Source organism: Triturus cristatus, chromosome 6 (genome assembly GCF_964204655.1).
Source record: "Triturus cristatus chromosome 6, aTriCri1.1, whole genome shotgun sequence".
NCBI classification, from domain to species: Eukaryota; Metazoa; Chordata; class Amphibia; order Caudata; family Salamandridae; genus Triturus; species Triturus cristatus.
Window position 1 is genome coordinate 186,871,035 of NC_140589.1, and position 13,471 is coordinate 186,884,505.

The following is a 13,471-nucleotide window of genomic DNA, read 5'->3' on the forward strand; positions in this document are numbered from 1 at the left end:
CGTACCACCATTGTTGGTGTGACGTAGGGGTACGGCCCGTACCCACGCTCTGAGGGCGTGGGTACTGGCCGTACCACCATTGTTGGGGTGACGTAGGAGTGCGGCCTGTACCCACGCTCTGAGGGCGTGGGTACGGGTCGTACCACGCGTACCCCTATGTCACCCCAGCAATGGTGGTACGGGCCGTACCCACGCCCCCAGAGCGTGGGTACGGGCCGTACCACCATTGTTGGGGTGACGTAGGGGTACACGTGGTACGACCCGAACCCACGCTGTGAGGGCATGTGTATGGCCCGTACCACCATTGTTGTGGTGATGGGACGCGTCCACGTCCACTTCCGTTGTGGCGGGACGCAGGCCTTGGTGGACACGCTCCCCGAAGTGATCAGACCCTGGAGGTACTGTATGTACATGATATATGTGGAATAATTTGGGTAGGGGTTATGTTTCCTGCCCTCTCCCCCCCCTTTGCCCCTGGGTGTTGTTCTGACCTTCTGCGGCGTCTGCGTCGGTTTCTCTGCACCAGGTCGTAGGCTAGGAGGGCCGGGATTACACGTAGGATGGGGTCCATGGCTGTCCGTCGCGTACCGGCGCTCCTTCTTCGCGTCGTCCACAATTTCCCAGGAGTTTTTGGCTGCCGTAAAATATTAGCCGTGCGGAGTGACGTAGGCATGAATCGTACTTGCTGGTCCGTAAAACGCTGCCTGCCTCCATCCGGACGTCACGTACGCGATGTCCCAGATCGGAATTGTGGGTATTGTTTAGCCGCACGTAGTTTTGTACGATTCGTACGGAAATGGTATTTCTGTAGGAATCGTACTTGCTGATTTGTAAAGGGGATTTCCCGGGTACGAGTCGTTCGGAGAAAACGCTCCGTACGACCATTCGTACCCGGGTTTTAACGGATCGGAATCGGCACCTTACTGTAAAATTAAATAACATATATAGGGCCTGAGGTACAAAAGTATGTTTTTGGTATTCAGATATACCAATTTTTATAAAACATAATTTTTGAATCCCAAAATATGACGTACTATGCATTTCAGTTAACAAATAGCAATTTCCTAATATACAGTATTTAATTTTAAACCCAGGGGGATATGTACAAGAAAATGTCAGAGAGTGGTGCAATGCCAAATTTGGCAATGCCACGCTCTGACATTTTCAAAAAGCCGGGATGAGCAATATTTACAAAAATACAGCATACCCCTGCATTTCCCCTAGCGCTGCAGTAAAAAAAACTGTTGCAAGGGTGCCGTCACTTCAGGGGCAATGGTTTATGTGCAGGAAGGGACACCGTCCAAAAAATTAACAATCTTTAAAGGTGATCTGCTGTAACTTTGTGTGCTGCAAAATGCATAGAAAAAGCTAAATATGAGAAGAAATTAATAATGTCCTTTTTTTTACGGGGGAGTTTTATGAAGCGCAAACTAGAGCCAAAGGTATCAGATCGTTTTACATGAGCACTAGTTGCGTTACAGAGGGACACAATCATGTTTGTTAGGCACAGGGAGATTAAGTGATTTGCCCGGAATTACAGAATGTTAAGCATCCCTGCCGAGATTCAAACCTGGTTCCCCAGCTCCGAGGTCTGCTGCTCTAGCCGTTAGGCCACATCCTCCCCCCATCCTCGTATCGCTGTCCTAAGACCAGGTTTTTTTATCTGCCCTAAGTTTTTGGCTGTACCCAATCCTGGTAAATATGAGGCAGCATCAAAAATCAATGGGTGTTGCGGTGGAGCATTAAGTGGCTTAACACTACCTTGAAAATATGGGTATATGGCAACGCAACCAGAGCGTCAGAAAGAGTGATGTTAATGCCTTAAAAGCATTAGAGGCTTGTAAATATGCACCACGATTCCTTATTTGAAATTTGATTTTAACTGTTAATAGCAAATTGTCATTCAAAAATTGTTAGCTTTTCAGTGTCAGTGAATGATGACATCACAGATCGAGGATCTTTTCCAGAATCATTCATTCTGAGAATTGAAGAGATGCAGATATGTAGTGCTAATCCAAAAACATTGACATAAGGGAATGATCTCACAGGAGGAAGTCTGCAGGAGTAGGAAATGAAAATGAAAATGTAATTAGAAACATTTCATGGGGCACAGTGAGTAGCAAGGAGAATTAAATTGTGTCTGGGAGGCTGTTCCTTACAGTTTTGGAGACAACCAAAAAAGAAATATGGAGACAAATTTAGACCGGAAATAATGCTCTTGGGATTACCAATCGAAGTATAAGAGAGATAAGTAAGAGGTTATATGACTGTAGGTCGAGAAAAAAATCAAAAACAGGAACCAGGAGACAGGAGGCAGCAGCAACAGATAGAGGGACCAACTTACTGCAAACATCATGACCCGTGGAGAAAATAAGTCAGCTCCCGAGTATGAAGCAGTATCAAGAGTTTCCAATAGGGATTCTTCTGCACTAAGGAAGAAAACTACAGGTATTTACATTTTAATTTTGTTAACTTTTAACATATATATTATAATGTAGAAATACATAACAATTTGTTGAAAGTTTATTACACAGAATCGAGACAAAAATGTAATGCCGGGTTTTACAAAACCTTTCAACAGAGAATTATGAGAGAATTATGGGCAATGTAACAAATTCTTTTTTTCTAAAGATTTATTAAACAAAATTGTTTGTCAATATTTGCAAATAAGAATAGGTGTCCCATGTATGCAACCCATCACCTGATTATAAAATTCTAAAAAAAAGAAATCTAACTCAGTGCTGTTGAGCTGTTGTGATGTGTTTGGTAAAGTTTGGTAGAGTAATATGAACATTTATTTTCAGCAGCATAGCATCTTGGAATGTTCTGAAAACCTTGATAAAACACCACCTGCTGTAGCAATTATCCTCATGTACCTGCCTGAAGTAAAACTATCCAGGGAACACAGGACCTGAATATGTGATGGAATTGCCTTACCTTGGTGTGTCCGTGAATAAAAATCATTGATACGGTCATTAAATACCTGAATGCCTACCTACAATGCCCATAAATAACCTCTTTTCTCTCATTAAATAGCTAGCAGTGAATTGCTACTTGGTAATTGCTATTTTGTTTCGCAATTTAAAATTTTGAAATTCATCAGTTCGTAGTATATATATAATGTTCTGTTTTTGTGTTTGCATGCCTATTTGCATCCGGCTTACTAATTGCAGAATATGTTGTAAAGATACTTATGTGTCTGACGCTAGCATCAGCTAGTGACAGCTGTGTATTCTAGAATGTAAAAGCTGCTCTAGCTGAAACTTAGAATGTGGTGAGGTTTTTTTACTGAGATGAGCCTGAGACGGTTTGGTGGCTGAGCTGTTTACTCATTGAACTCAAGATTAAACAACCAAAGACGATTTCCTGACTCCTGTGTCATCATTCACAGAGGAATTTACCTTTTAACACTGGCGACGAGAATGGGATACGAACCCTTTGTCTCCACTGCTTCTGTCTTTCAGCGAGTCATGGAGAAGGTGTTAGCCAATATACCAGGACTCTGTGTTTATCAGGACGATATTTTGGTACATGGGTGTGATGAATTGGAGCATGGGAAGAGAGTCCGACAAGTGTTAGACAGACTTTCTGCTCACAATCTTACCATTAAACGTGAGAAGTGCAAATTTGGTCTTGATAAAATTGATTATCTGGGTCATACCATAACAGCGGATGGGGTAGTTCCCAAAGCGAAATTGGTAAACACCATCAGAGATCTAACTGCCCCCACATCCAAGGAAGAACTCATGCGCTTCCTGGGGATGGAAGAATATTATAATAAATGTATTACAAATTTTACGGAAGTTATATTCAATATGAGAAATTTACTTAAAAAGGGGGTGAAATTTGTGTGGGACGAGTTGTGTGAAAAAGAGTTTATTGAAATAAAACTTAAATTACAAAATGCACCTAATCTTCAACATTTTGACCCCACAAAATGTTCAATCATCTCTACTGATGCCAGCCTTAAAGGTCTGGTGCTGTCTTGTATCAAGGTGGCACAAGTCCAGACAACACCATCATATTTATTTCAAGAAGTTTGAAAGGTGCTGAATCTAGGTATTCAGTTATTGAGAGGGAAGCCATTGCGGTCTTTGGGCCATAAATCTTTTTTAAAAGTTTCTATGGGGTGCCTCCTTTGTAGTAAGAACTGATCACAAGCCTCTGTGTGAAGTGTTGACAAGCAAAGGTATTGATTCAATTTCTCCAAGAATCTCTAAGTGGATTGTTGGGTTGCAAGGTTTTAATTTTTCTGTCAAACATGTTCCTGGTTTTGATAACTTTATTGCAGACACTCTTTCGAGATTAGTTCCCATTGCTCATTCTGATAATCATATTTATCCGGCTTTTGATCATCCTCATGATTTTGTTTGTGAGATTGATTATAAAGTAATTTCTCATGAGCGTTGGTTAAATGCTTGTCAAGAAGATGAAGTCATCCAAAATGTCTTGCATCTTATTTGTGATGGTTGGCATCATAAGGAACAGGGAGGTCTGTCTGTAAAAGATGTTTGGTCTGTGAGAGATCAGCTCTCCTGTTGTGAAGGAATGCTGTTGAGAGGTCACAGGCTAGTTCCTCCTGTGTCTTTAAGGAAAGAGCTATTAGATTTAGCTCTTGAGGAGCACTTAGGAATCTCTAAGACTAAGGAAAGAGTTTGCGCCAGTTATTTGTAGCCTGGCCTGGATGTTCAGATTGAGCGGTTGGTTAGAGAATGTATTCAATGTTCCCTTAGTGAGAAAAGCTTGAAGATCAGGACCCAACCCATAAAAAACGGTCTCGTCCCAGTGGTCCCTGGAAAGACATAGCTCTTGATATTTTAGGTCCTGTACGTGGTGATGGGTCTCACACATTTATCATTGTGGTGATGGATTTGTACTCAAGGTGGCCAGAAATATCTTTTGTTAAAAGTGTGGATACCAATACTTTGATTGATTTTCTGAAAAAACTTATCTCTAGGGAAGACATATCTGAAACTATACTGACGGACAATGGTGTTCAACTTGTCTCAAGGGATATGGAAGACTTCCTTAGTAATTGTGGTATAGTTCACAAAAAGTGTGCCCTATATCACCCTGAGTCTAATGGTACTGTCGAGAGACTTAATGGAGTTTTAAAATAAACGGTCTCATTAGCAAAGCAGAATTGTCTTAATTGGAAGGAAGAGGTTTCGAAAAGAGTTTGTGTGTATCGTTTTGCACCCCACACTAAAACTGGAAAATCTCTTTTTCTCTTGTTTCGTGGAAGACAATCTCTTGAACCACCATGGGTTAACAAATTTCTTTCTCTCAAGGGTGGGGTTCTGGATTTAACCTCTTTGAAGGAGAAGGAAGATCATAAGTGTTTGAAGAGCAAAGAGAATTATGATGTGAGACATGCTGTTAAAACTACAAAGGTTTTGGTCAGGGATCTAGTCAAGATCAAAAGGCCTGGTTTTTGTGTTTCTGGTGCAAAATTTTCGAAACCTTTCAAGGTTATTAAAGTGTCTGACAACGCTGTGAGAACATCTGACCACAGAGTTTGGAATTTGGGCCGTGTTGCTGTATGTGGGAAAAGTGATGATTTGAATGATCCTGCTGGAAATTTTGGTGACAAAAATGGTCCGGAGATTTTAAAGAGATCCAACAAAATTTCTCGCACTCCTTCATACTTGAATGATTATGTTGTATAATGGTTTATGTTATTTATATTGCTGTTCTTTTATTCTCTTTATTATTTTTCTCTGTATAAAGGAGGGAGATATGTTGTAAATATACTTATTTGTCTGACACTAGCATCAGCTAGTAACATCTGTGTACTCTAGAATGTAAAAGCTGCTCAAGCTGAAACTTAGAATGTGGTGAGGTTTTTTACTGAGATGAGCCTGAGATGGTTGGGTGGCTGAGCTGTTTACTCATTGAACTCAAGATTAAACAACCAAAGAAGATTTCCTGACTCCCGTGTCATCATTCACAAAGGAATTTACCTTTTAACACATGTGTACATTGAACCGTCAGTTTGCTTATTTTCAACGGTGTCCAGAGCATTTAGTAACCCCAGTTTTGCTGCACATTTGAGATGGCAAAAGACCCACAGACGATAGATGGAATGCAGAGCAAATCAGACATTCACCCCAGTCAAGAGCTCTGGGTTAAGCCCATGGTTATTTTGCTCACCATGCAACCCCAGATTAGACTCAGCCATATGCAAATCAGGCTTGACCCTGTGCCTCATGAGAACAGTCCAGCTCGAAGTGCCAAGCCAGGTCCTCCCTGGAATGATCACTGCGTCACTTTAGAAATGCAGGGTTGCACCATATTTATAAGATTATGGTGCAGCCCTTTGTTTTCCCCTGCGCTGTGGCTAACTTTAGCTGCCTAGACCCAATGCAGGCACCCTTTCACCATAGTGCAAGGGTGTCTTTTTTGAGAGGAAGATTGTTTATGTTCAGGAAGGTCCCCCTTCCTGAACATAAATAAACTTTAAATGCAGTTTTTTTTAACTTCTGTGTGTGCTGCTTAATGCAGCACACATAGAACTTGCAAAAAAGTTTTTTTGTTTTAAATGATTGTTTATGTGCAGAAAGGGGGACCTTCCTGCACATAGACAATAATAGGCAGTTTGTTGTTTCTATGTGTGCTGCACCAGGCAGCACACATGGAAACAGCAAAACCAAAGAGAAATACAGCATTTCTCCTCCTTTCGCCTGTTTAAACCAGGATTTCAGTGCTCTTAATTTTTGCGCTGCTTCCTATTTACGCTGTCCTTGTAAATAGGGTGCAGCATCAAAGTCAATGGGTGTTGCAGTGGAACGGCCACCGCAACAGCCATTACCCTCCCCTTTCACACTAAATACAGTGTGAAAGGGTGCCTTATTTAAAAGGCAGCGTTAAGCCACGTTAAGTGGCTTAATGCTGCCTTGTAAAAAAGGTGAGACCCCTATCGCCATCACAACGTCACTGAAAGTTACGTTGTGGGGGCGATAGGGGTTTGTAAATATGCCCCAACATGTACAACAGATCACTGCAGAACTGACTACTTAGACTACTCTGTGTGTGTATTGGAATACTGTGCAGATTTTTCAGATAGGCTGAAGAAGGTGTCTAAGGAAGGCACAAGGATTCTCAGAAGGTGTCCTGAAAGTAGGTAGTATTCGCGTATTAAAACAAGGCATCTGCAAACCTCTGCTTATTGATTCTGTTTACCTACTATTCATTGTCCAACCATGCCAGTGTTTATGAAGGGGAGGGTCATCTGTGATTCCTGGAAGTAAAAGCATAGAACACATGTGGACAGTTAAAAATGCATAGAAGCATAGGTAATGTCCTTGAGCATTGCCACATACAAGAGTGGTCTATTTAATGGTAAACCTGCTAATGTCTACAGTGCACCTTACTAATTTCAGCTACGCTGTTCAACTGCTGGAAAATTGTTCTATTGGAAACGGTGCCACATGCATGTCTAGCTGCTTTTGAATCTCTAAACTGATGTAACTCCAAGGCCTGAAAACAATACAAAACAGCTTGCCTTACAAAAAAGAAGTGATTCACTTAAAATAACTATTTTACCAATGACATACATTTGAGAGAGCAAGGCAAGAGAGCTGATTTTAACCAATCACTCAAAAGCAAATCTCTTCCACTTCTTGAATAATCCAAACTTCTCGAAAAAGTCTACTATTATCAAACATTTGTAGGCCTCACTCTGACTATGAGGAATACCCTACTTGCACTTTCCCCCAAATATGTTTAAAACTAAACTATGGAATCACCTTCTGCCCCTGACTAAGGACCTGATTGTTAGTTTGGTGGTGAGGGAGGGGGCTGCCATGCCACTACCCGCTTTGACAACACCGCCAGATTAAGAGTTACCTTGTGGTCTGGCAGGTGGTCCTTTGGCGTTCCCACAACGGTACCTTAAAAAAAGGCATTGCAATGGGCGCGCCAAAGCCCGTTCCTGCATGGCATCGGCTGTGCACTCCATGCTGTGCAGGGCAGGGGGTGCATGTAGACAGGGGCATGCCATGGACCCGCTTGCATGCATCCGATGGCCCTGAGGCAACAGAGGGCTCTGTAGCGCCCCCATTTGTTCCTCAATGCAACAGTTTTCATAGGGACCTCACCACCTTTAAAACTGTGGTGGTGAGGAAACTCCAAATCTACTTGGCAGTGGCGCAGCAGCAAATTGGAGCCTCTGACCACCCCACCACCTCCGGGGATTGTGGATACCTGGCAGTTGTGGCAGTTCTATGGCGGTCTGACCACAGTAGTTGTAATACGAGGGTTCAGGACTGCCACCGCACCTCCACTGCAAATTTGGCGATCCGATAGACCACCAAACTCCTAATTAGGCCCTAAATCTCTCTTTCCAGTCCTACAACAGGATACCATCTATGTACTCAATTATCTAGGAGCCTCCCTCTTGTTTTAACATGATTCTCTTGTTCTCTTGAGATTGTATGCTTTCTGATCCAAACTTGCTGTTTTAAAGCCTCAAATTGTGATCTGGTTTCAATCCATGAAGGAAGACACAGGACCTGAAAGAAATATAGTCATGTTAAAGAAATATATTATCACTACAAGATGTTTGTATAAAGTAGGGTAACATTAATTGTTTTTCATAAAATTTGTTATATGACTTATTAAATTAAAGATCATAAATCTATGAGCCATAGCTTTATATTTCTGTTTTTACTTAGAGATGGTGTGACGATATTGCAACTGTCCGGGAAATAAGGGTAAAAAAATGTGCCTTTTACCAGGGCCCTGTCAAAGTGAAGAAACCTGATGGTAAGCAAAAGTTTATGTCAATGTTGGAACACTATAACTTTGATCTAACCCCTTATCCACAAGGCTACTTGTTCTGGCTGGTCTTTCATAGAAGTTCAAGCCTCTGCTTTAGTAGTATGTGAGAGCAGAATGAACTGGTGGGTCTGAGATATGGAATGCCTTGGAAACTAGGTTAATGTCCACAACTGTAAATGTGTTTGTACTCGCAAAGTTTTATAAGGCATGCTTCCAGCTTAGATGCAGTTGGAAAGTAACTTCTGACTAGGGAAGGAGAAAACATATATCCACATTGGGAAGGGGGAGATATCTCTGTCAAAGATTCTGCGGAAAAGCAAGAGGGCTTACTGCATACATAAAGTCTTTTCTTATGGAGAAAAAAAGGGCTTTAAAGTGCAATTATGTACTTAGGAAGTGTTTATATAAATGCAAACCTTAAAATGTTAAATAATCTAAACTACTCTTTGGACAGATTTGTCAAAGGATTGTGTTTCCCAATGTGTCACACAAGATGATGCAAGGGCACATGGGTTTTGGGATAATAGGAGCGTATCATCGGTAAATATGAGGATAGGCGTGTTAATGCCCGTAGATTTGGCAGCATCATGATTACAGTTTGCCAACCATTCTACCACTCTATTAATGTATAAACCAAAGAATGTGAGGTCAAGCACACAACCTTGCCCGACTGCACAATTTATTGTTATCCTGGATGAGAGATTCCCTCCTGCATTCCACCTAACTTGTGTACACGCTCCTGAGCAAAGGGTTTGCAAGATCTTCAAGAGATGACCTGGATACCATACGCCTCCAGCACCCTTCATAGATTATCCCTCAGGACCAGGTCAATGCCGCTCTTGGATCTATAAAGACAACATATAGGTGATCCTGCCTCAGGATGACATCGTTCCAGCAGATCGCCCTGAGCAAGACACCTTATTGATGGTACTGACCTTAGCCCTAAATCCTGCCTGTCTATCTAATAGAATGTGCTGGTCTGCTAGCGATGTTTGGAGCCTTAACAATATCTGCCTAGCAAATATTTTCTGGCTAATGTCAATAAAGCTGATGGGTCTACAGTTGGAGGGAATGTCCCTCCTCCCCTGCTTGTACATAGGAACAATGTTAGCTCCATGCCAGGAGGGAGGGATATTCTTGCCTCTCAGAATAGCATTTTCTAGGGCATTTAGTATGGCTCCCAGATTTCTGGTAGAGACAGATATAAGTCACCTGGGATGCAGTTAGGGCCAGGCGCCTTCTCCCTCTTCAACAATTTGAGCACTTGTGCCATCTCAGTGATGTCCAGTCCGGTGAAGGATTTAACAAGCAGCCCATCGCTTTGCTTTATGTGGTCTAATATACAGACTAAGGCTTTTTCTTTAGCCACACCTTATATGAGTCGCTGAAATGGGCTACCCATGCCTCAGGCTGAACCACAATATCAAGATGATTTTCAATTGCACGGGACCTAGCCGCTATAAGTTTCCAGAAATCCTAAGTATTCTTTTTTAGAGAGATTCTGTAAGTTGTTCCCACTGCTCTAACTCCCACCCCATTTTGGCCTTAGTCAGGAGTCCTGATATGTTCTTCTAGTATCAATGATCACCCTGAGGTTGCCTTTTTTGACAGCTTCAATCAGTAATACTTTGGTCTACAGTCACAAGAGTACCCCCCAGGAAGGTTGATTGTCATTTGACCCCTCCGCCCCTCCTTAGTAAAAAGATGTTTCAACAGTCCCACAAATTCACACTGATGGTTTACAAAGTTTTTCACACTTATGTGAGTTGTTTCTAAGGGGGCCATTTTTTACACAAAAATATTGTAGATTTGGAGCTGAACTGCATCTTTGTCCGCTATTGCAGCCCATTTCACATCCTTCTGTTGTTACAGATTTCAATCTTACTTATGGTGAAGTTATGTGCTACACTTACGTTTGTGAAAGATCTAGCGAAAATGTGGGTGCTCAATGCATTATTATCACTATCTTTTCTGAGGACAGCCTCCATATGACTTAAACTTGGTATAGTGTTTTTTCCAGAAGGATATAGTCAATGTTACTGGTGTACGAGCCTCTGTTTCATCTTGGGCGAGGAGGAAAGGTTGAATGAGTGAAGCCATTTACAACCGTCAGGCCATGGGCCACTATTGGATCAACAATTTGAGCTGCAACCTTGGAGTGCTTGATTACCAGATCGGTACATGGGTGGACAATGCCCTAGATGGTCATGATGTATGAGATCAATCATGCGTAGCAGTTGGTCCACCGTATCCCATTAATGGCTTGCCGTGACAGAGTGGATGTACACATTTATAATAGCAATATGGGAATAAGGGATTCTCTTTATTTTGGGGAACAGGTCTATCTTAAGACAAATTAGGAGACCACCCGAGGGTCTCCTTGTTGGTGATGGGGCTGCATAAGTAGAAAATGTAGGGGCAGATTTACAAGCCCCTCGTGACACTTTTGCAATGCAGATGCGTCACTTTTGCGATGCAATGGTGGCGTAAAAAATGTGGCAAATTTACAACATGACGCATCTAGGGAGATGCGTCACGTTGTAAAGGCCTGCATCAGGTATAATGTATGCAGGGTACCCGTTACCATGCAGGAAAGCCTTGTAAAAGTGATGAAGTGAAATCTACAAGATTTCAGTGCATGACTTCTGGGATGCCACTGTGTCAAAACCTTACGCCTGCTTGAAACAGGTGTAAGGAGTGATGCAGTGTATTGGGAATAGGCCCCAATACGCATTACTGGAATTGCGTTGTGCTTGTGGCATGACTCCAGCAATGTGTGACTTTTCCGCCAACAAATGCATCACAATTTCTGACGCATCTGTCAATCCTTGCACCATAGTGCGCCATATTGTAAATACTGCGCATCTATGGTGGCACAAGAGATTTTCAAACAGGCGCAAGGAAACTGACGCATCTACGATGTGTCGGTTTCTTGTATATCTGCCCCGTAATGTGCCCAGCTCTGAACACCAACTCTAATCTAATGCCCATGTTTAATGGAACAATATGTTATGGTGTTGTGCAATAAAGGCACCCCATTCAGGGTCCACTAACTCTGACACAAGTTTACCCCAATATGATGAGCTTGTGGGACGTCACTCTGTATCAAGGTCAAGTCCGGCTCTCCGGCAGACCCCCTTAAGCCTGAGCACTTTGTAAAATCACTGCCTGTGCTCCTTTCACCTGTGGGTCAGCTGATAAATCTGTCCTTATCCACGACAGTTGTCCCCAGGACTTGGAAGCAAGCCAAAGGGATCCCATTGTTAAAAAACCCAACCATGACATATCAAAGCCAGAAAACTTTCGCCCCATCTCTCTTCTGCCTTGGGTATCAAAGATCTCTGAGGCTTATATTAACTCCATTCTCTCTCGATTTCTGGAGGATAATAACATACTAGACTCCACCCAGAATAGTTTTCGTTCTGGCCACAGCACTGAGACTGCTCTCCTAGCTGTGATCGAATACCTGAGGAGAGCTTTAGACGAGGGCCGCACTTCAGCACTGATCTTATTAGATCTCAGTGCCTCGTTTGACAGAGTCTCTCACAAGATCATGTTACAGCGGTTGAAGGGAGTGGGCATTGTGGATTCTGCCCTGGAATAGTTTGCCTCGTTTCTTGCTGAAAGGACCTTCCAGGTAACAGCTCCCCATTTTGCTTCCATATTCCATACTTCCAAACATGGGGTGCCACAGAGCTCAGCTTTGAGCCCTTTACTTTTTAATCTTTATGTTTCACCTTTGGCAGCGGTGGCCAGGAGCAGAGGGCTCAAAGTGGTATCATATGCAGACGATACTCAGTTGGTAGTTGCACTCAAGGACGACTATGCACTGGACGCTTGTAAATTTCGGAGCGATCTTGAGGCTGTCGCTGAGTGAATGACTGCCAACTGTCTCCAGCTCAATGCCAGCAAGTCGGAGGTCTTGCTGGTAGGGAGAGATCCTGAGCTGTGGAGAGAATGCTGGTGGCCGGCCACCCTGTGATGTGCACCCACCCCTAAACAGGTGATAAAAAATCAAGTCTGGGTAGACTCTGCCAACCTTTCTGACCCACACCAAGAAAGTGGCAGGGGCCTGCTTTGGCATATTGCATGGGCTTAAACCTCTGCTGGGGTTGTTTGATCCGCCCATTAAGCAGGTTATTGTGCAGGCTTCTATCCTGTCACTATTGGACTATGCTAGCACACTTTATATGGGGACTAATAAGGTTGAAATTCAGAGAATGCAGAGGGTTCAAAATGCTGCTGCCAGAACTCTTCTTGGCTTTCCTAGAATGTGTTCTACGACGAATGCCATCCGTCGCCTTCCCTGGCTGCCTGTGGCCAAACGTGTAGAGTTTTAGTCCCTCTGCATTGCTTTTAACATTTTAAAGCTCTCTTCCCCTGGCATCCTCGCGAATTTACTAGCACCTTACATTCCTGCCCGCCAACTTCGGTCAATGGGGCAGTATCTGGCGGTTGTTCCTCGGGTGAGGAGGGTGCGCGCTGGTGGACGTTCCTTTTGTATTTTGGCAGCCAAACTTTGGAATGCGCTACCTTTACATATTCGTGGCATGGATAACTATTTGTCATTTCGTAAGGCAATCAAAATGTAGGCTTTCTTTCTGGTAGCTTTGCAGTTTTCTGCTATCAGTAATGGGACACCCCTTTGCTGGGGCAGCTGTGCGCTTTAGAAACGGTATACCATAACATA

At 42.9% G+C, this 13,471-nt stretch overlaps 1 protein-coding gene across 5 annotated transcripts in view; it reads left to right on the plus strand.

The window, feature by feature from the left end:
• The window catches only part of LOC146816607 (cysteine-rich secretory protein 2-like), a 209,179-nt gene that overhangs the window by 136,135 nt on the left and 59,573 nt on the right, over nt 1-13,471 (plus strand). For all 5 annotated transcript variants that reach the window (XM_085610470.1, XM_085610472.1, XM_085610471.1 and 2 more), the window contains one exon: nt 8,676-8,766. In XM_085610470.1, coding sequence (XP_085466596.1) covers nt 8,676-8,766 — 91 coding nt within the window. The remainder of the gene's footprint in view (nt 1-8,675; nt 8,767-13,471) is intronic.